The sequence below is a fragment of the Stegostoma tigrinum genome, chromosome 2, assembly GCF_030684315.1.
Source record: "Stegostoma tigrinum isolate sSteTig4 chromosome 2, sSteTig4.hap1, whole genome shotgun sequence".
Lineage (NCBI taxonomy): Eukaryota > Metazoa > Chordata > Chondrichthyes > Orectolobiformes > Stegostomatidae > Stegostoma > Stegostoma tigrinum.
The window spans coordinates 8,799,831-8,823,729 of NC_081355.1; the positions used below are offsets into that span (position 1 = coordinate 8,799,831).

Here is a 23,899-nt window from a genome sequence, read left to right on the forward strand (position 1 = left end):
ATGTGAGCAGGCCAAGCAGCATCTCAGGAGCACAAAAGCTGACGTTTCGGGCCTAGACCCTTCATCAGAGAGGGGGATGGGGTGAGGGTTCTGGAATAAATAGGGAGAAAGGGGGAGGCGGACCGAAGATGGAGAGAAAAGAAGATAGGTGGAGAGAGTTTAGGTGGGGAGGTTGGGAGGGGATAGGTCAGTCCAGGGAAGATGGACAGATCAAGGAGGTGGGATGAGGTTAGTAGGTAGATGGGGGTGCGGCTTGGGGTGGGAGGAAGGGATGGGTGAGAGTAAGAACAGGTTAGGGAGGCAGAGACAGGTTGGACTGGTTTTGGGATGCAGTGGGTGGAGGGTAAGAGCTGGGCTGGTTGTGTGGTGCAGTGGGGGGAGGGGACGAATTGGGCTGGTTTAGGGATGCGGTGGGGGAAGGGGAGATTTTGAAGCTGGTGAAGTCCACATTGATACCATTAGGCTGCAGGGTTCCCAAGCGGAATATGAGTTGCTGTTCCTGCAACCTTCGGGTGGCATCATTGTGGCACTGCAGGAGGCCTGGCAGCTTCTGAGTATTAAATTCTGCTGATCGAAGCCTCAGGGGAGCCAGCAGCAAGAATACAATTACTTCTGAGTAATCTTCTGTGGTATAGGCCTGACCAGGAAAGGGATGAGCATGTCTGTAGCTCTGACTGTCCCCAGATAGATCACCTAACCACATTTTCCACCCAAAAAGTTGGCAGTTGGTGGGGAGGTGACAAGTCAAAACTTATAAAGAAAAACAAATTGCTAGAAAAGTGCAGGAGGTATGGCAGCATCCAAGGAGAGAAATCAGATTTAACATTTCAGGTCAAGGACCCTTCCTCAGACCTGCTGAGCTTTTCCAGAAATTTGCTTTTGTTTCTGGTTTATGGCATCTGTAGTAATTTTGGTTTTTATTTAGTCAAAATTTATAAGTCATCATTAATTGACATCTTAAGGGCCTTGACTGGTAACTGGTCAAAAGGTTGCCCAATGTTCTTCTCACACAAACTTAATTAGGAAGCTGCTGAGAAGGGAGTGAGTATCCCTCCAGTGCCAACATGTCAAATTACCTCCTCTTCTCACCACTTCCGGGGAGGGCAAATCACACCTTCCATTCTTTTGGGCCAAATCCTAAACTGCATCAAGTTCAACACATAGACAACCAAGTTGCAGCTGACCAACAGTGGCTTCAGTTCCCCAAGGGCCATCCATTTAAAATGTTATATCCTTTGAAAGCCCCACGCATACCAATCTCTATAACATTCTCCAGCCTGACAATACTACATAATATCAGAGCTCTGCATTTCTTTCTCTTTTATCTTTCCCGAACCATTTCTTCATGGCCACCAAGTTTTTAGTCATACAGATCCTACGGTCTGAAAATCCATCACAAAACCACACCCCCATCCTTCCTTAAGATCCAACATTTCCACGAAGCTTTGGGCCACTGCTCATTTTGTGGTTCAGCCATGTTGTTGGTTAAATATACTTCATAAAAGTGTTTGGGACAGCTTTTCCATGGTGAAGGGACCAACTGTTGTACCTTTGTGGAGACACTGAAGTGTCATCTTCACAACAATGCAGAAAGAAACATAACTTTTCAATATATGTTAAACATCTAACTTCATTGTACTCCTTGTGTGATGAAGGATGTATAATTTGAATGTATTGTTATTATTTTTAGAAACTGAATTTCAAACTAGAGGCAGGTGAATGTTAGTTACTTTTGCAAAAGGTTTTCTTTTTTAAAAAAAGTCAGAGTGCCCTTCCTGAACAGTGATTTTAAATCAAACATCTTGTCATAAAGCAGATGTCTGTGGTTCACAGTGGTGCTTATGGAAAGGCATTTATACAGTTGGATCTACAACAGATACAGCAAACATCAAGGCCATCAACTTTGTTTTTTGTTGAAAAAAAACTCTACAGTGAGCAAGGTTTCTTTCAAAAAAAAATCAGTTCAGAAGATATCAGCATTGAGTTCAGAAGCAAAACAAGTTTCTCTCCTCGGAGGAGGATTCAGAGTAGTTCAGGGAATAAGGAATCTTGGTAAAAGGATTTTGTTTGTGAAACTTTCAAACCAAAAGACTTTGTTAGAAATGTGCAGATTAATAAACTGCCAAAGTTCAGGCTCTCAGATTTCTGAGAAATTCATGTCGTCAGGAAACAGGTTAATTTTTTTAGTCTAGACCCTTCTTCAGAAAACACCCTTTTCTGAAGAAGGGTCTAGGCCCAAAATGTCAGCTTTCCTGCTCCTCTGATGATGCTTGGCCTGCTCTGTTCATCCGGCTCTATACCTTGTTGTCTCAAATTCTCCAGCATTGGCAGTTCCTAATACCTCCAAAAATCTTAGAGTCTGTTTTAAGATTATTCTATTACTTAGATTTAGATAACTTGGTTTGTTTTATTTTGTTTCATCTTTGGCGTATTAACTTTTTTTCTGTTTTAAAGAAAATCTGACCATATAACTTCTTGTGAATAAATATTGCAGAAATTAACCATTGCACAAAATAGCTAAACAAAACTACAGGGAGGAGATTGCCGAGCCTTTGGCATTGATCTTTAACTCGTCATTGTCTACAGGAATAGTGCCAGATGACTGGAGGATAGCAAATGTGGTTCCCCTGTTCAAGAAGGGGAGTAGAGACAACCCTGGTAATTATAGACCAGTGAGCCTTACCTCAGTTGTTGGTAAAGTGTTGGAAAAGGTTATAAGGGATAGGATTTATAATCATCTAGAAAAGAATAAATTGATTAGGGATAGTCAGCACGGTTTTGTGAAGGGAAGGTCGTGCCTCACAAACCTTATTGAGTTCTTTGAGAACGTGACCAAACAGGTAGATGAAAGTAAACCGGTTGAAGTGATGTATATGGAATTCAGCAAGGCGTTCGATAAGGTTCCCCACAATAGGCTATTGTACAAAATGCGGAGGAATGGAATTGTGGGAGATATAACAGTCTGGATCGGAAATTGGCTTGCTGAAAGAAGACAGAGGGTGGTAGTTGATGGGAGATGTTCATCCTGGAGAGCAGTTACTAGTGGTGTACCCCAAGGGTCGGTGTTGGGTCCACTGCTGTTTGTCATTTTTATAAATGACCTGGATGAGGGCATAGAAGGATGGGTTAGTAAATTTGCAGACAACACTAAGGTCGGTGGAGTTGTGGATAGTGACGAAGGATGCTGTAGGTTGCAGAGAGACATAGATAAGCTGCAGAGCTGGGCTGAGAGGTGGCAAATGGAGTTTAATGCAGACAAGCGTGAGGCGATGCACTTTGGTAGAAGTAACCGGAAGGCAAAGTACAGGGCTAATGGTAAGATTCTTAGTAGTGTAGATGAGCAGACAGATCTCGGTGTCCATGTACACAGATCCTTGAAAGTTGCCACCCAGGTTGACAGGGCTGTTAAGAAGGCATACAGTGTTTTAGCTTTTATTAATAGAGGGATCGAGTTCCGGAACCAAGAGGTTATGCTGCAGCTGTACAAAACTCTGGTGCGGCCGCACTTGGAGTATTGCATACAGTTCTGGTCACTGCATTATAAGAAGGATGTGGAAGCTTTGGAAAGGGTGCAGAGGAGATTTACTAGGATGTTGCCTCGTATGGAGGGAAGGTCTTATGAGGAAAGGCTGAGGGACTTGAGGCTGTTTTCATTAGAGAGAAGAAGGTTGAGAGGTGACTTAATTGAAACATATAAAATAATCAGAGGGTTAGATAGGGTGGATAGGGAGAGCCTTTTTCCTAGGATGGTGACGGCGAGCACGAGGGGGCATAGCTTTAAATTGAGGGGTGAAAGATATAGGACAGACGTCAGAGGTAGTTTCTTTACTCAGAGAGTAGTAAGGGAATGGAACGCTTTGCCTGCAACGGTAGTAGATTTGCCAACTTTAGGTACATTTAAGTCGTCATTGGATAAGCATATGGACGTACATGGAGTGGAGTAGGTTAGATGGGCTTGAGATCGGTACGACAGGTTGCACAACATCGAGAACCGAAGGGCCTGTACTGTGCTGTAATGTTCTATGTTCTATTAAAATGATTCATCAAGACAGATTTCATCCTAGGATCTGATTTGTTCAGTATTACTATCCGCTGGGACCATAATACTTGTCTTGCTCTTTGTCATAGATTAAAAACTCTAATTTTACATTGTTAAAAGACTCTTTAATATATACATCATAAAAATAAACTGTCTCAGATACACCTGTAAGCATAAGTTAACAAATATAAATAATAGGTAACTGTTAGAAAAATGCAATAAAAGACTTCCAAGAAGCCCTCTCAAACTATCAAAATAGAATTGGTGCATCAATTTCAGGTTAGCTACATGCTGTTCAATGCGTAACTTAGTGCAAAAGTGGACTTGGTCTGTCAAGGCACCTGTCATTTTGTTTCACATTGATAATGTAACTTCTAGAACGGTAGAAAGCAGCAAGTTCAACAACGGGAAGATTTAATTGCCATTTTCCCTCCCATTTCACATTTGAATATTTGCTAATCAAATGCAGGAATAAATGTACTTCTCCTGCATTTCTTGCAACTGCCCTGGATGGTAAATTATTGGTCAAAGTATCATCTTCAAATGGTAACATCCAATTGTTCCAGAACCATTTCTATGTATGGATGAAATCCAACAAAACCTGCTACTCATTTAATGCTCAAAACTTTAGTTGCTGCTGCATAATCTATTTTTCTTTTGCGTTTTTGAGAGTTAGTCCAAAATAACTTCAACTTCCGACGACTTCGCCTTTGTAGGACATTTACGGTTCAGTGGAAATTGAAGATTTCTTGGTTTTTTTTTAAGAATCTGCAACTGAATAGCTTCAAAGCCAAGATTAGCTTTTGGCAATTGTGGATGTTTAATATGGCTCTGTTTTATGTTGATTGTTGATTTGTGATGCTCCACTCGCTGAAATGACATTTGAGGCAGTCAGGATTGTCCAATTTGCAATGGCCTATTGGGAATCTTTGACATTTTAAAAAATCAATATTGTGATTCATGATGCATGCTAAACACCAAACCCTTAATCAAATAGTTGGCTATGCCTTGGGTATCAGAAATGTAACAATTTATGAATAAAGTTCGTATTTCAGATATTTACATTGCACCTTAATTAAAGGTGTACTAGTGCAGAGTCCATGACAACTTTAAACACAATTACGACGCTCAACTTCTATTAATAAGCTTACATATTTTACTTGAGCATCTAAGCAGAAAAATTCAGACTCACTGACTTCCCATCATACCTCAGATGGCCCTTTTCACACTGCTATTGATGCCTGGATATTTCATTATAATATAGCAACAGAAATGCAGACTGTTTACTATTCCGTTAACCCTGTATTTCCCATGACTAATCTACCCAGCCTGCACATCCCTGGACACTATGGGCAATTTAGCATTGGCCAAGCAATCTAATCCGCACATCTCAGGACTGCAGGAAGAAACTGGAGCACTCAGAGGAAACCCACGCAGGCAGTTGCCCAAGGCTGGAATCAAACCTAGGTCTGTGGCATTGTTAGGTAGCAATGCTAACCAGTGAGCCATTATGATACTTCTAATCAGTACTATCAGGATCCCTGAGGAATCAGTTTGCTTTTTCCTCACCTATCCCATTTTGGTGGCATCTGCAAACAATACCAACCTTGTTTTGTCACTAATTCCAAGTTATTACTGCACACTGTAAAAATCAACTGATTCCTGTAGAAGAGATAATGGGAACTGCAGATGCTGGAGAATTCCAAGATGATAAAATGTGAGGCTGGATGAACACAGCAGGCCAAGCAGCATCTCAGGAGCACAAAAGCTGACGTTTGTCTAGGCCCGAAACGTCAGCTTTTGTGCTCCTGAGATGCTGCTGGGCCTGCTGTGTTCATCCAGCCTCACATTTTATCATCTTGATTCCTGTAGAATCCTGTTATTAATTCCTTGTTTTGTCAATACACTCAGGTTACATTTACTGCAAGCTGTACCAGAGAAAATTGATACATAATCCAGCTCAATTGCTTTCATGTATTCCATTTTTTCTGACCTGTGCAGCACAGTAGCAAATGTATTGCCAAAATCTAAAAAGAACATACGTAGAACATGAGTCAACGAGGCTTGCCACTGCATTAAAGACTTCCAGAGGTCACCAAATACAGGTCTTCAAAATAAAGAAAAGTTCTGATAGAACAAACAAACTCAACGTAACTTCTGTGAGAAAGTGCATAACTTGAAGCCATTAATATCAAACTATCATCAAGAAATCCAATAGCGAATTCAGAATAAGTTTTTTTACGCAAAGAATGATAAAAAGTGGAATTTGCCACTATTGGGAGTAGTTGAAGTGAACATTGGGATGCATTTCAAAGGGAAGCCAGTCAACATTTGAGGAATAAGGGAACATACGATTCTGATGGTCAATTTAGATCAGGAAAGATTATGGCAGATGCAAAGTGGAACATAAATACTGACAAAGATGGATTCGTGCATATCACCCGTTTATGCCATGCATCCTATGCAATCCTATGTAACTGGTTAAGTTAGATCTTCCATAAATCCATGTTGATTTACATTTGCCATATCATACCATTCAGGTATCAGGTATCATCTTGACTCAGTGGCTGCACTTTGCTCTCAATTATCCCTGCTGTTTGAGGAACCTTGGTATGTGTACATTGACAGCCATGTAGCTTACATTACAATACTTTTCTTTCATTTTCTCTTTATTTTATGTCACCAAACACAATGTGCTTCACCACTGCCACTTGGCAATAAATGACAATCTTGCCAGCGGTATCTACGTTTCATCAACAAATAAGGTCATATTATCCAGAACAGATTTTAGCTCATTGATTTGCACTTCTCTGGACTGTCCTTGCAGCCATTTTTCCAAGTTCATACTCTGACAACTACCTTCTAATCCGCAGGCAATACTACTGTTTCAAATAAGTATGTTAAAGTGATAAAGATCTGCCAATCCTGAAAGCCACTTAAAACACTGCTTCATGAACATCATCAAACCAGATGACTTGTTTATCTTCAATTTATTCAGTTCATCAATGTCTTCCTCATCTGAAACTGAAATAACTCCACAAAGGCCAGTATCCCATCACCAAGTCGCCCTCTATTTACATCTGTAAAGTCCTTGACACTGATCCAGCTCCCTCAGAGCTAGTTCTCAGAGTGACAGGATGTCTGACACTCCTGTTTTTATCTGTCACCAGGACTCCCTGATTGGACCAGACAAACAGACCCAATCAGGGAACTCATATTCAATGAGATCTACCTGCCTGAGCTGGTTACAATCATTATATCCCTCCTCCCTCTGAGACAAGGACGTAGGCTGGTTCTTTTGTTTTGTAGTTCCTCCTGGGGCATTTTAGTACTCGGTCAGGGTCCTCCTACTCAGCCGAGGGTAGGGGCAGCATATAATGCGCCATAACTGTGCCTGGAGCATCTCAGAAGAAATTCATTTGCTTCTTTAGGCGATAAAGGTGTTGAGGCATTGACATCTGCCATGTCTACCTCAGATTCCATGCTATCTTCCATGCTTGATGGATAGCGAGAACCAGCGGAAAAAGCTGCAATGCTTCCTAGCTATTCTGAGGAGTCGGGCATGTTTTGCTCCTGCCCCATTTGTAAGTTTGCACCTTTCATTTGGTTCCTGTGCTTTTTCAGAACCACCTGCTCAAACTTCACATGTCACTGGACTTGACCTCAAGTTTACCATGTCTCTTACCCATTCAGGGCAGTTCCCGTTTTTACCTAGTGCGGAAACTTCTCATCCCTGCAATTCTTCCTCCACTTCCTCTTTGCAGAGATTCAACTTTTGTGCTGCAAAGTCTGCCTACAGTCTACTTCATAAAAACAGGAAGGGGGGAGTCACTTACTATCTTTGCTAATTATTTGTCACTCAATATCATGTCACCATGGGACCTTTAGAATGGCCCATATTTGCCTCATTGGCCAATGGCTGGAAATACATCCTCATATTACTTGACAAACACCGTCTGCTATCATAATATTTTGTTATCTATTTTCAAACCATTATCTTTCATCCTTTGAACTAACAAACAGTAACAGCAAGTTAATGTGCTTTACAGTTTAAACTTTACTATTTACATTACTTCCGTAAGATTCTTTGAAACTGGTTGCAACATGCTTCATTGCTATCTCAAGGCTTGAGATTTGCTCCTTCAATGCTAGCTCTAAATATTGGATCCATTAAGGCACATAACCCAACTAAATTGTGATTTGCAGTTAGTACAGCTTTTACTTAAAATGGCAGTAGAAAAAAAAGAAAAAAAGTAGTTTCAAAGGAGAATCAGCCAGGGGGTGCTTCTAAAGATGATGTTGACATAAAACCTCAGACACAAAAGTTTCTTTAACACTGCACTTCCTTTGCTTGGATTCTGTGCAAACCAACACACATAACTTCTGAAAATATGACTTAACAGTGTCTGTCAGGCCAAAGGTTATGTCTGACATGTCTTTTGAAATCCTTTTACATTTGATTTGAGACAGGTATCAACACTTCATACATGACATTTCATGTCAGATCTTGAGCTCTGAAGTTCCGTATACTTACAGCCTGATATTTTTCAGCTGCTCTGATGTAAATATGAGCACTACATGTAGAATAGTATAGCAATATGCATTTGTTTATTTATAAAAATCACAGCTTTCCCTTCAAGTATCTCATTCCACACAGAAAGGCTCTTGAGAAGGTAAGAAGATTGAAACTCTTAAGCTGATTAAAAGTAGTGCAGTGGGAACGGCATCAGCTTCAATATATCTTCTAACTATTTATGACTGTTTCTCATGTCAAGGTTAAGAACAGGCTGAAATGGACAGTGATGAAAGAATCTCTATCAGAGAAACATGGTTATCACGTGTACAATGAAAATGGATACTTACTGCACCAAATGTCACTGGGATAGCACACTGAAAATCAAGCCCTACTGTTCCCAGAGTCGCCACAAAAATTCAAGATTTTAAAAAAATACACAAGAAACCTGTCTATTTAGATCCACACAAACATAAGGTCCTGAACATCTAGATAAAAATATGAATTGTTTACATATAACTCTACCAATTAAAACTCTCACCACCTTATAAAATTGTTCAATGGCCGTTCAATGGTCTTGGTTCATAAGGTTTGCTGAAATGCTTTTGGCTTGCCAAATCTCCCTGTTCTTTAATCTCTCTTTTCTTAGCACTTTCACTTCTTCGCAGAAGGCACAAAGTAACTGGTTCATAGATTATAAAGTCTCTGATTTATTGGTTAAAAGCAACAGAATACAGCAACTGATTAGGGAAAATAAATGCGTTTTTAAGTCTCAGGTATTTCTACTGCTGAGACATGCGATCTTCTCTTCTGGGGGTTCAAAGGAAGTATCATTTGCACTTACATCCCAGGAGCCAATCACATAGTTGTTAGCAGGCTAATGGCTTTTGTCATCAACAACTAGTCACCATTCTATAGACCAAACAGCTACTTATTACTGGATGAATCTCACGTAGTATACACCCCCAATGCCAGCCATTCCGTAACCAACTTGATTGAACAAAACAACACCTTAAACATCATTTACAGTGGGTTTTGGTAACTTGCTTCTGAAATGTGCAGGAATTCTTTGTACAATCCTTGATTAGAAAACAGTCCTTTTCCCATTTCAGTTCATAATCAAAAATACATTAAAAATAGTCTTTATAAAAGGACGACCAGGTGACATTCTGGAACAGTGTGCTCCCTTGTTCTAAAGAACCTTGGGCCAACCTTTTACGAGCATCAAGGCTGGTTCAACAAATAAAATGAGATACTCCAAACATTAGTGGAGGAGAAACATTATCTCCACAGGGTTTTCCTTACCAGTATCCATGCTTGGTCATGACTCAAACATCCACAACACTGTTTAATGCAAGCTCAGGGATAATATACAACACTTGGCTGAATTAGAAAGCAAGATAATAAAATGTGAGGCTAGATGAACACAGCAGGCCCAGCAGCATCTCAGGAGCACAAAACCTGACGTTTCGGGCCGAGACTCCCGCACATCTGGGATGTGCGGGAGTGGAATGCCTCATCGTGGGAGCAGATGCGGCAGAGGCAGAGGAATTGGGATTAGGGGATGGAACTTTTGCAGGAGGGTGGGTGGGAGGAGGTGTATTCTAGGTAGCTGTGGGAGTCGGTGGGCTTGAAATGGCACTGCCTTCGCCGCATCTGCTCTCACAATGAGGCATTCCACTCCCGCACATCCCAGATGTCCAAGTTCTTCAAGGACCGCAACTTTCCCCCCATAGTGGTCGAGAAGGCCCTTGACCGCGTCTCCCGCATTTCCTGCAACACATCCCTCACACCCCGCCCCCGCCACAACCACCCAAAGAGGATCCCCCTCGTTCTCACACACCACTCCACCAACCTCCGGATACAACGCATCATCCTCCGACACTTCCGCCATCTACAATCCGACCTCACTACCCAAGACATTTTTCCATCCCCGCCCTTGTCTGCTTTCTGGAGAGACCACTCTCTCCATGACTCCCTTGTTCGCTCCACACTGCCCTCCAACCCCACCACACCCGGCACCTTCCCCTGCAACCGCAGGAAATGCTACACTTGCCTCCACACCTTCTCCCTCACCCCCATTCCAGGCCCCAAGATGACTTTCCACATTAAGCAGAGGTTCACCTGCACATCTGCCAATGTGGTATACTGCATCCATTGTACCCGGTGTGGCTTCCTCTACATTGGGGAAACCAAGCGGAGGCTTGGGGACCACTTTGCAGAACACCCCTGCTCGGTTCGCAATAAGAAACTGCACATCCCAGTCGCAAACCATTTCCACTCCCCCTCCCATTCTTTAGATGACATGTCCATCATGGGCCTCCTGCAGTGCCACAATGATGCCACCCGAAGGTTGCAGGAGCAGCAACTCATATTCCGCTTGGGAACCCTGCAGCCCAATGGTATCAATGTCGACTTCACCAGCTTCAAAATCTCCCCTTCCCCCACCGCATCCCTAAACCAGCCCAGGTCGTCCCCTCCACCCACTGCACCACACAACCAGCCCAGCTCTTCCCCTCCACCCACTGCATCCCAAAACCAGTCTAACCTGTCTCTGCTTCCCTAACCTGTTCTTCCTCTCACCCATCCCTTCCTCCCACCCCAAGCCGCACCTCCATCTCCTACCTACTAACCTCATCCCACCTCCTTGACCTGTCCGTCTTCCCTGGACTGACCTATAACCCCCCAGCTCCCCACCTATACTCTCCTCTCCACCTATCTTCTTTTCTCCCATCTTCGGTCCGCCTCCCCCTCTCTCCCTATTTATTCCAGAACCCTCACCCCATCCCCCTCTCTGATGAAGGGTCTAGGCCCGAAACGTCAGCTTTTGTGCTCCTGAGATGCTGCTGGGCCTGCTGTGTTCATCCGCCTCATATTTTATTATCTTGGATTCTCCATCATCTGCAGTTCCCATCATCACTGAATTAGAAAGCAGACTGGTTTGAATCATATATACAATGCAAAGACTGTCAGAGATTCTACTATGCTCTGAAATCTGTCTACAGGATTCAGATGACTGATTCTTTACCAATCCTCAGTGACAACAGGTTAATGCTACTCAGAGAAAACACTTAAATTCTAGAAAGATGAGTAAAAGACTTTAAATACATCATTAATCAGTCTTCATCCATCAATAAAGAATCAATCAATAATCTGCCACTGGTTGCATTCAACTGGTCTCTGGGAGATGCTCCCACAGGCTTAGAAATGACAAAGCGGTCAAACCACTGTCTTACGGCAAAGTTCAGAGCTGACACTAATTAAGGTGATGTCCACAAGTTGGCAGGCCAATGCCTGGTCATGAAGCTCACTGAGCTCTATCAGTCGACATGGGAGCAGGAACCATCCCACAAGAATACAAGGGTGCCTTCATCGTACAGCTGTGCAAGTGAAAAGGAACGCATCAATTTTTCCATAACTAATCTCACTTCCCTCCATTGCCAGCAATTCTTTATCAGATTCCTTCTAGATCACTTAGTGTAACATCTCGATCAGGATCTGCTGCAGAGTCAATGTGGTTTCAGAAGAGGCTAAGCAACCACTAAAATGGTGTTTGCAGTTAGACAGTGCCAGGAGAAATGTCAAGAACACGTCAGGACCCCCTACATCAAGACTGTTGACCTGACCAAGGCCTTGGATACAGGATTGTAAGATCCTTTGGAAAAAGTTAAGAGAATCCAGCTGCCCTGGGAAATGCATCACAATGGTTTGCAGGTTCAGAATTGGAATGCCCCTCAATGATGAGGAGTCTTTTGATCCATTTCCAGTCATTAATCTGTGCTTGCATCAACACACATTTTTGTTTTGTCCATCAAACAATTCATGTTAGTTATCCAGTTTTAAAAATCAGATTTTGCAAGGCCAAGAACTTGCCCAATCTGAGAAGACTCTAGATAAAGACAAAGATCCCTGAAGTCATATTTTCTCATATTCTGTTCGCCGATAACTGCACACCAGCAGCTGTTTCCAAACACAAGCAACAACTTCAACTTTGCAATCAGCACAAAGAAAACATGAAGCAATATATAAGACTGCTCCAGACAAATCTATCTGAAGTGCAAAGTTACAATCCATGATTAGAACTTTTCAGCAATGGATATGGGCATTTATCTTGGATGGATGATCCCTGCAGTCAAGTTGACTATATCGATGATGAATTCCCGAATTGTCGAACTAAGTGTACTCCAGTCTTCCTACATCATTTTCAGTATGAAGTATAGTTAGTCTATCTACCACATAGAAAGTCTACACAGCAATAAGGACAATGATAACCACGTTGTTTGTGTAAAAATAATTCTCAGTCACGAGTATTTTAGTCCTCAGTTTGTTACAGAATTATTGAGATTGTATACAAGGATTACACACTTTATCAGGCAAAGGTTTTCCCTCTATGCCAACCCTAATTCTGTTGTGATTATGTGAATATTTTATGAGGAGCACTGCTTGATAGTCATCTCAATATGTTGTTAAGATCAAAGGCACAGAGGAATTTCACTCAAGTGTTCCCAAGTTAAGACTAAACATGCAAAGATGACAACCAAAATTAGTGATCAACTGCTGCAAACTGTGAACTTTGACATCACCAAAAGCTTAAATCCAAGATGAGCACAACAATAATATCGATATAGGATCCTTAATGTGGAAGACCCCAAATGAATTCATATTGACCTGAAAATCACAGGATTATACCTGCACAGAAGTGATAGTGAAAGTTACACCAATTAGTGTGCTGATAAACATCTGTGATTGTGTTAGTCTCATATTATTAAAGTCCACCCAAACTACATAGATGAATGGTACTGAGATATAGGGAACTGCAGATGCTGGAGAATCTGAGATAACAAGGTGTAGAGCTGGATGAACACAGTAGGCCAGGCAGCATCAGAGGAGCAGGGAGGCTGACGTTTTGGGTCTAGACCCTTCTTCAGAAGGAGGGTCTAGGCCCGAAACATCAGGCTTCCTGCTCCTCTGATGCTGCTTGGCCTGCTGTGTTCATCCAGCTCTACACCTTGTTATCTCTACATGAATCGTAGCATTTTTACTTCAGCATATGTTTCTCTAAATAATTAAACTTGGCAATTAATTCAACTTTACTGTTAATTAATCATGAATCCCTGCTAAGTGCAACAAATTTTGGAGAGTAAAACACAGATTTATATAGCAAGTTCCATTGTATCATATAGTTTTATCTAAAAGCGTAGATACTTGCATTAACAAACATGACTCAGTATTTGATTTTGTTGATTTATATTTTCAATACATCAATTTTTACTTCAACACATCACATTTAACAAAAAGTCAATTATTTGAAGAACTCTGAAGTTTCTTTTCAGTTATTTAGGAAGCATGAGAATGAAACATTATGGCCAAAGCTCTTCGAATATAATATATTTACACACATATTGATTTATGAAGTATGCTTTGGATCCTACAAATTGTGATCACAAACTACTCTTTTAAATAATTTTGCGCCCCAATGTGTAAAAGTGTTTAAATCTCTCGGTCAAAAGCAACAATTTTGGGATGATCATTAAAACTATTTTAGTTTTCAAATTCATTATTTCAGAAAAAGCTTGTATGGTTAATCATTTGCAAAACAGAAAGACAAAAGTACATCATCCCAAAAAAGAACTGAAACTTCCCATTTGTGGAATATTAGTTTCTCCGTCAATTATGCCAATATTGTGTGACCCTGGGGTCTTGGATATCTTTAGTGGCTCAAATGCAAACAGGGCATTATTGCTGTAAGTGCAGGTAACTCTCCAAGGTAATCTTCTGCATGGAGGCAGATCTATATAAGTAAGCAATAGGGACTTCGGCAGTCATAACTAACAGTGCGCAATCAATTGAGAAAATTTTTGCATTGCGATGATTTGACATTAAACTGCGTTAATCAGTTACGTGCAAATTTTGACAGAAGAAAAATGCTGCTAATTCACTTTTGCACCGTAATTACATCAAAAGATTCCAAGAAATTACAGATTGCTGTGTTAACAACTGAGGATGTAACAGATATGTATGCATTACTGTCATCCACACTAAGTGAAAGAGTCATTTCATCTGACAGCCTGTGGATTGCAAAATATTAAATTACCAGTTGAGAAACATTAGCTTTTGGGTTAAGTAAATGAAAGCTTCTTAAAGGAATTGAGCTCTTGGCAAACTGAAATGTCAATGCTGTGAATAATCACATTGCATACATTTGATCAATGAAGCATAAATGTCACCAGAAACATTATTTATTTTAAGGTATTACTTACAATGTATTTGGCCATTTACAGCAGAAAATTACCAATCCATCAACTCAGTCAGCACATTCATGCATCTCGCTGCATCAACGCTCTCTCCAGTCCAGATAATAAAGATATCCCTCACTAGTTTTGAATTCTACGCTTCCAATTATACTTTAATGATATAGATGAAGGCATTAAAAGTAATATTAGCAATTTTGCTGATGACACAAAGCTGGGTGGCAGGGTTAAATGTGAGGAGGATGTTATGAGAATACAGGGTGACTTGGACAGGCTAGGTGAGTGGATGGATGCATGGCAGATACAGTTTAATGTGGATAAATATGAGGTTATCCACTCTGGTGGAAAGAACAGGAAGGCAGATTACTATTTAAATGGAGTCAAGTTATGTAAAGGGAAAGTACAATGAGATCTGGGTGTTCTTGTACATCAGTCAATGAAAGCAAGCATGCAGGTACAGCAGGCAGTGAAGAAAGCTAATGGCATGCTGGCCTTCATAACAAGGGGAATTGAGCATAGGAGCAAAGAGGTCTGTCTGCAGCTGTACAGGGCCCTGGTGAGACCATACCTGGGAGTAGTGTGTGCAGTTTTGGTCTCCATATTTGAGGAAGGATATTCTGGCTATTGGGGGAGTGCAGCTAGGTTCACAAGGTCAATTCCCAGAATGGCGGGACTATCATATGTTGAAAGATTGGAGCGACTGGACTTGTATACACTTGAGTTTAGGAGGATGAGAGGGGATCTGATTGAGGCGTATAAGATATTTAAAAGATTGGGCACTCTGGAGGCAGGAAGCATGTTTCCGTTGATGGGGGAGTCCAGAACCAGAGGGGACAGTTTAAAAATAAGGGGTAGGCCATTTAGAACAGAGTTGAGGAGAAACTTCTTCACCCAGAGAGTGGTGGATATATGGAATGCTCTGCCCCAGAAGCAGTGGGAGGCCAAGTCTCTGGATACTTTCAAGAAAGAGATGGATAGAACTCTTAAAGTTAGTGGAATCAAGGGTTATGGGGATAAGGCAGGAACAGGATACTGATTGTGGATGATTAGCCATGATCATAACGAATGGTGGTGCTGGCTCGAAGGGCCGAATGGCCTACTCCTGCACCTATTGTCTATTGTCTTGCAAATGATTATATCTAAATTATTTAATTTCAAATCTTTTTCTGTTTAAGACAAGCTAGTTAATTATTTGTGTGCACGTAAAAATGAGTCTAAATTAGTCTAAACTAGCACAAGAAAAATGCTGTCATAGCTGGATGCATAGTTGCTTGATGATACTTATACAGCAGCACAACTTTCCTCCTGAACTATGTTCCGGGATTTACAGGGCAAGTGAAGAACAACGTAAAACAAGTCTAGGATTGGAAATGTATAAAGCTGGAAAGTTGCAATCAGTCCAATTACCTATTCTCAACTCAGAAGTGTGCCCTGTTAAGCTCTGAGATATGAAATTGAGTTTTATTAAATTAGGAGCTGATGTACACTTGCACTGTCCTACATTGAAAATAAACTTTCTTACTTCTGCGATGGGTACATCATCCTTCAGTTCAGTTGTGTGGCACGCCAGTAAGCCAATCAGACGAATCACTTTGGCACGACTGAAAATGAGAGAATGGGTGTTATTTCACTGAATTCAGAATGAAATCATACTAGCAATGTTGCCTCTGACATCGGCTTATATCATTTTTTTTTCTTATTTCCAACCGGAAAACAAAAGCACCTCCAGTAACTTTGACTTACTTGCATTTTCCATGCATTTAGTTTAATCAGAGTAAGTCAAAATAACGAGACATACTGAAAAGTCATGACATGTACTAAATTAGTTCATTTTCTGAAGAACACCATATAACTACAGAAAATAATTTTGGGCCACCAATTTTTAGATGTGGTAATGTCTGGCAGGAAGGATTCAAACTGATCTTTTTGCTATTCGTTTTATTTTTGTCATTTTGGTTTCAAAATATTTTTGCATTTAACTGCAGCTTTTAGCATAATAATTCTGGAGTTATTTTTACAGCCTGCCTGTATTAGGCCAATGTTACTTGTCAAATTTCAAGAGCCAAAATGGAATATAAGTTCAGAAAATATTACCGGAGTTGTCGACAAATGACAGTAAAACATAGTACTGCAAGTGATGTCTCAAAAAATTCTTGACATTGAGACTGTCCTGACTCAGACATGATACTATAAAACTATACCTGATGCAAAAAAATTAAATACATAGACCTTTCAACTGCAAATTATGACTGCCATCTCCTGGCTGAGCCCTGATGAAATGCATCCCAGGGTACTAAAAGAGGTGATGGGAGAAATGGCAAATGCACTAGTAATTATTTACCAAAATTCACTGGACTCTGGGGTGGTTCCTGCAGATTGGAAAACAGCGAATGTGACGCCACTGTTTAAAAAAGGAGGTAGACAAAAAGCAGGTCACTACAGGCCAGTGAGCTTAACTTCAGTAGTGGGGAAAATGCTTGAATCTATTAAGGAAGAAATAGCAAGACGTCTGGATATAAATTGTCCCATTGGGAACACCCAGCATGGGTTCATGCAGGATACGTCATGTTTAATTAATTTGGTGGAATTCTTTGAGGGCATTACTTGCACAGTGGACAATGGGAAACCTGTTGATGTGGTGTATCTGGATTTCCAGAAGGCATTTCACAAGGCGCTACACCAAAGGCTGCTACATAAGATAAAGTTGCACGGTATTACAGGTAATGTATTGGCACGGATAGAGGATTGGTTGACCGGTAGAAAGCAAAGAGTAGGTGTTTTTCTGGTTGGCAGTCAGTGACTACTGATATGCCTCAGGGATCAGTGTTGGGTCCTCAATTGTTTACAATTTACACAGATGATTTGGAGTTGGGGACTAAGTGTGGCATGTCAAAATTTGCAGATGACACTAAGGTGAGTGGTACAGCAAAGTGTGCAGAAGACACTGAAAGTCTGCAGAGGGATATAGATAGTCTAAGTGAGTGGGCAAAGGTCTGGCAGATGGAGTACAATGTTGATAAGTGTGAGGTCATTCATTTTGACAAGAATAACAGCAAAATGGACTATGTTTTTCAAATGGTAAAAAATTGCAGCACGCTGCTGTGCAAAGGGACTTGGGTGTCCTTGTGCATTTTCGCTGAAGGTGGGATTGCAGGTGCAGCAGGTGATTAAAAAGGCAAATGGAATTTTGTCTGCCATTGCTCAAGGGATGGAGTTTAAAAACAGGGAGGCTATGCTGCAGCTGTATAGGGTCCTGGTGAGGTCACATCTGGAGAACTGTGTGCAGTTTTGGTCTATTTATTTGAGAAAAGATACACTAGCGCTGGAGGGGATACAGAGGAGATTCACTTGGTTGATTCCAGAGTTGAGAGGGTTGCATTATGAGGACAGGCTGAGTAGACTGGGATTATACTCACTGGAATTCAGAAGAATGAGGGGAGATCTTATAGAAACATATAAGATTACGAAGGGAATAGATAAAGTGGAGGCAGGGAGGTTGTTTCCGCTAGCAGGTGAAACTAGTACTAGAGGGCATTTCGTCAAAATAAAGGGAAGAAGATGTAGCACTGAGGTCAGGAGGAACTTCTTCACCCAAAGGGTTGTGAATCTGTGGAATCCCCTGCCCAGTGAAGTGGTTGAAGCTACCTCACTGAATGTTTTTAAGGCAAGGCTAGATAATTTTTTGAATAGTAATGGAATTAAGGGTTATGGTGAGTGGGCGGGTAAGTGGAGCTGAATCTCAAAGATCAGTCATGATCTTATTAAATGGCAGGGCAGGCTCGACGGGCCAGATGACCTACTTCTGCTCCTAGTTCTTGTTTTCAATTGAATTGAATGCTGGGTTACTCCAATTTTGACATCACCCTGTTTTAGAAATTTTTATGGTTTGATCTGAAACTGTCCAGGATAATTAATTGAGTCCCTCTGGTCACTTCCATATGGAAAATTAAAATAAATTCACTCCTTAAATAAAAATTAACACCTTTCCTCAACACATCCAACTCGTCAACTCCCTCAATGGTTTCAAAAGCCTCCTAAAGTCCAATCTCAGCAATTCAGCTTTTGACATACTTTTTCATGTCTGTCCTCTCTTCCTTCATCATGCTCAGTGTCCACACCCCTGCAAAGTGCTCTGGGCATCTCTATAAGTGGGGGGTGCACCAGAACTGGTAAATTAATACTCATACTACAAATAATCAAACTCCTTCCAACAGCAATACCCAAAGAGAAAGTGACTACTTTGAATGTCTGCATTTGTAAATGGCTCCAAACTCCTTCCAACTCTTGGGAAAATCTAGGTCAAAAAAGTTCTACTACTTTTCAGATTTTGAGTGCCTTAGAAAGATTACATCTAACTCTTCTTTAGCCTACCGTAAACACGGATGTATCCAAGATAATAAAATGTGAGGCTGGATGAACACAGCAGGCCAAGCAGCATCTCAGGAGCACAAAAGCTGACGTTTCGGGCCTAGACCCTTCATCAGAGAGGGGGATGGGGGGAGGGAACTGGAATAAATAGGGAGAGAGGGGGAGGCGGACCGAAGATGGAGAGTAAAGAAGATAGGTGGAGAGGGTGTAGGTGGGGAGGTAGGGAGGGGATAGGTCAGTCCAGGGAAGACGGACAGGTCAAGGAGGTGGGATGAGGTTAGTAGGTAGCTGGGGGTGCGGCTTGGGGTGGGAGGAAGGGATGGGTGAGAGGAAGAACCGGTTAGGGAGGCAGAGACAGGTTGGACTGGTTTTGGGATGCAGTGGGTGGGGGGGAAGAGCTGGGCTGGTTGTGTGGTGCAGTGGGGGGAGGGGATGAACTAGGCTGGTTTAGGGATGCAGTGGGGGAAGGGGAGATTTTGAAACTGGTGAAGTCCACATTGATACCATATGGCTGCAGGGTTCCCAGGCGGAATATGAGTTGCTGTTCCTGCAACCTTCGGGTGGCATCATTGTGGCAGTGCAGGAGGCCCATGATGGACATGTCATCAAGAGAATGGGAGGGGGAGTGGAAATGGTTTGCGACTGGGAGGTGCAGTTGTTTGTTGCGAACTGAGCGGAGGTGTTCTGCAAAGCGGTCCCCAAGCCTCCGCTTGGTTTCCCAATGTAGAGAAAGCCGCACCGGGTACAGTGGATGCAGTATACCACATTGGCAGATGTGCAGGTGAACCTCTGCTTAATGTGGAATGTCGTCTTGGGGCCTGGGATGGGGGTGAGGGAGGAGGTGTGGGGACAAGTGTAGCATTTCCTGCGGTTGCAGGGGAAGGTGCCGGGTGTGGTGGGGTTGGAGGGCAGTGTGGAGCGAACAAGGGAGTCACGGAGAGAGTGGTCTCTCCGGAAAGCAGACAGGGGTGGGGATGGAAAAATGTCTTGGGTGGTGGGGTCGGATTGTAAATGGCGGAAGTGTCGGAGGATAATGCGTTGTATCCGGAGGTTGGTAGGGTGGTGTGTGAGAACGAGGGGGATCCTCTTGGGGCGGTTGTGGCGGGGGCGGGGTGTGAGGGATGTGTCGCGGGAAATGCGGGAGACGCGGTCAAGGGCGTTCTCAATCACCGTGGGGGGGGGAAGTTGCGGTCCTTAAAGAACTTGGACATCTGGGATGTGCGGGAGTGGAATGTCTTATCGTGGGAGCAGATGCGGCGGAGGCGGAGGAATTGGGAATAGGGGATGGAATTTTTGCAGGAGGGTGGGTGGGAGGAGGTGTATTCTAGGTAGCTGTGGGAGTCGGTGGGCTTGAAATGGACATCAGTTACAAGCTGGTTGCCTGAGATGGAGACTGAGAGGTCCAGGAAGGTGAGGGATGTGCTGGAGATGGCCCAGGTGAACTGAAGGTTGGGGTGGAAGGTGTTGGTGAACTGGATGAACTGTTCGAGCTCCTCTGGGGAGCAAGAGGCGGCGCCGATACAGTCATCAATGTACCGGAGGAAGAGGTGGGGTTTGGGGCCTGTGTAGGTGCGGAAGATGGACTGTTCCACGTAACCTACAAAGAGGCAGGCATAGCTGGGGCCCATGCGGGTGCCCATGGCCACCCCCTTAGTCTGTAGGAAGTGGGAGGAGTCAAAAGAGAAGTTGTTGAGTGTGAGGACGAGTTCCGCTAGGCGGATGAGAGTGTCGGTGGAGGGGGCCTGGTCGGGCCTGCGGGACAGGAAGAAGCGGAGGGCCTTGAGGCCATCTCCATGCGGAATGCAGGTGTACAGGGACTGGACGTCCATGGTGAATATCAGGTGTTGGGGGCCAGGGAATTGGAAGTCCTGGAGGAGGTGGAGGGCGTGGGTGGTGTCACGGACATAGGTGGGGAGTTCCTGGACCAAAGGGGAGAAAATGGAGTCCAGATAGGTGGAGATGAGTTCGGTGGGGCAGGAGCAGGCTGAGACGATGGGTCGACCAGGGCAGGCAGGTTTGTGGATTTTGGGAAGGAGATAGAAACGGGCCGTGCGGGGTTGGGGAACAATGAGGTTGGAGGCTGTGGGTGGGAGGTCCCCTGAGGTGATGAGGTCATGAATGGTGTTGGAGATGATGGTTTGGTGCTCGGGTGTGGGGTCATGATCGAGGAGGCGGTAGGAGGTGGTGTCGGAGAGTTGGCGTCTGGCCTCGGCGATGTAGAGGTCAGTACGCCATACTACCACTGCGCCACCCTTGTCTGCGGGTTTGATGGTGAGGTTAGGGTTGGAGCGGAGGGAGCGGAGGGCTGCCCGTTCTGCGGGGGAGAGGTTGGAGTGGGTGAGAGGGGTGGAGAGGTTGAGGCGGTTAATGTCTCGACGGCAGTTGGAGATGAAGAGGTCGAGGGAGGGTAGGAGGCCTGGGGGTGGTGTCCAGGAGGAGGACTTGTGTTGGAAGCGGGTGAAGGGGTCAGTGGAAGGAGGGTTGGGTTCCCGGTTGAAGAAGTAGGCATGCAGGCGAAGACGGCGGAAAAACTGCTCTATGTCCGACCGTGACTGGTATTCGTTGATGTGTGGTTGTAGGGGGACAAAGGTGAGCCCCTTGCTCAGGACTGACCGTTCGTCCTCAGTCAGTGGGAGGTCTGGGGGGATGGTGAAGATTCGGCAGGGCTCAGGGTGGCTGTCTCCTCTGGGGTTGCAGGCTGTGGAGGTGCACGGCCGACGGAACCCCGCCCACGGCCGACGACCTCATCGCTCCGCCCACAACCTCCACAGCCTGCAACCCCAGAGGAGACAGCCACCCTGAGCCCTGCCGAATCTTCACCATCCCCCCAGACCTCCCACTGACTGAGGACGAACGGTCAGTCCTGAGCAAGGGGCTCACCTTTGTCCCCCTACAACCACACATCAACGAATACCAGTCACGGTCGGACATAGAGCAGTTTTTCCGCCGTCTTCGCCTGCATGCCTACTTCTTCAACCGGGAACCCAACCCTCCTTCCACTGACCCCTTCACCCGCTTCCAACACAAGTCCTCCTCCTGGACACCACCCCCAGGCCTCCTACCCTCCCTCGACCTCTTCATCTCCAACTGCCGTCGAGACATTAACCGCCTCAACCTCTCCACCCCTCTCACCCACTCCAACCTCTCCCCCGCAGAACGGGCAGCCCTCCGCTCCCTCCGCTCCAACCCTAACCTCACCATCAAACCCGCAGACAAGGGTGGCGCAGTGGTAGTATGGCGTACTGACCTCTACATCGCCGAGGCCAGACGCCAACTCTCCGACACCACCTCCTACCGCCTCCTCGATCATGACCCCACACCCGAGCACCAAACCATCATCTCCAACACCATTCATGACCTCATCACCTCAGGGGACCTCCCACCCACAGCCTCCAACCTCATTGTTCCCCAACCCCGCACGGCCCGTTTCTATCTCCTTCCCAAAATCCACAAACCTGCCTGCCCTGGTCGACCCATCGTCTCAGCCTGCTCCTGCCCCACCGAACTCATCTCCACCTATCTGGACTCCATTTTCTCCCCTTTGGTCCAGGAACTCCCCACCTATGTCCGTGACACCACCCACGCCCTCCACCTCCTCCAGGACTTCCAATTCCCTGGCCCCCAACACCTGATATTCACCATGGACGTCCAGTCCCTGTACACCTGCATTCCGCATGGAGATGGCCTCAAGGCCCTCCGCTTCTTCCTGTCCCGCAGGCCCGACCAGGCCCCCTCCACCGAGACACTCATCCGCCTAGCGGAACTCGTCCTCACACTCAACAACTTCTCTTTTGACTCCTCCCACTTCCTACAGACTAAGGGGGTGGCCATGGGCACCCGCATGGGCCCCAGCTATGCCTGCCTCTTTGTAGGTTACGTGGAACAGTCCATCTTCCGCACCTACACAGGCCCCAAACCCCACCTCTTCCTCCGGTACATTGATGACTGTATCGGCGCCGCCTCTTGCTCCCCAGAGGAGCTCGAACAGTTCATCCAGTTCACCAACACCTTCCACCCCAACCTTCAGTTCACCTGGGCCATCTCCAGCACATCCCTCACCTTCCTGGACCTCTCAGTCTCCATCTCAGGCAACCAGCTTGTAACTGATGTCCATTTCAAGCCCACCGACTCCCACAGCTACCTAGAATACACCTCCTCCCATCCACCCTCCTGCAAAAATTCCATCCCCTATTCCCAATTCCTCCGCCTCCGCCGCATCTGCTCCCACGATAAGACATTCCACTCCCGCACATCCCAGATGTCCAAGTTCTTTCAGGACCGCAACTTCCCCCCCCACGGTGATTGAGAACGCCCTTGACCGCGTCTCCCGCATTTCCCGCAACACATCCCTCACACCCCGCACCCGCCACAACCGCCCCAAGAGGATCCCCCTCGTTCTCACACACCACCCTACCAACCTCCGGATACAACGCATTATCCTCCGACACTTCCGCCATTTACAATCCGACCCCACCACCCAAGACATTTTTCCATCCCCACCCCTGTCTGCTTTCCGGAGAGACCACTCTCTCCGTGACTCCCTTGTTCGCTCCACACTGCCCTCCAACCCCACCACACCCGGAACCTTCCCCTGCAACCGCAGGAAATGCTACACTTGTCCCCACACCTCCTCCCTCACCCCCATCCCAGGCCCCAAGACGACATTCCACATTAAGCAGAGGTTCACCTGCACATCTGCCAATGTGGTATACTGCATCCACTGTACCC

The 23,899-nt window shown here is 44.5% G+C and overlaps 1 protein-coding gene across 3 annotated transcripts in view; it reads right to left on the bottom strand.

The window, feature by feature from the left end:
• Nucleotides 1–23,899, bottom strand: part of ulk4 (unc-51 like kinase 4) — a 416,752-nt gene that overhangs the window by 315,977 nt on the left and 76,876 nt on the right. For all 3 annotated transcript variants that reach the window (XM_059652139.1, XM_048563177.2, XM_059652146.1), the window contains one exon: nucleotides 16,326–16,404. In XM_059652139.1, the coding sequence (XP_059508122.1) occupies nucleotides 16,326–16,404 (79 nt within the window). The remainder of the gene's footprint in view (nucleotides 1–16,325; nucleotides 16,405–23,899) is intronic.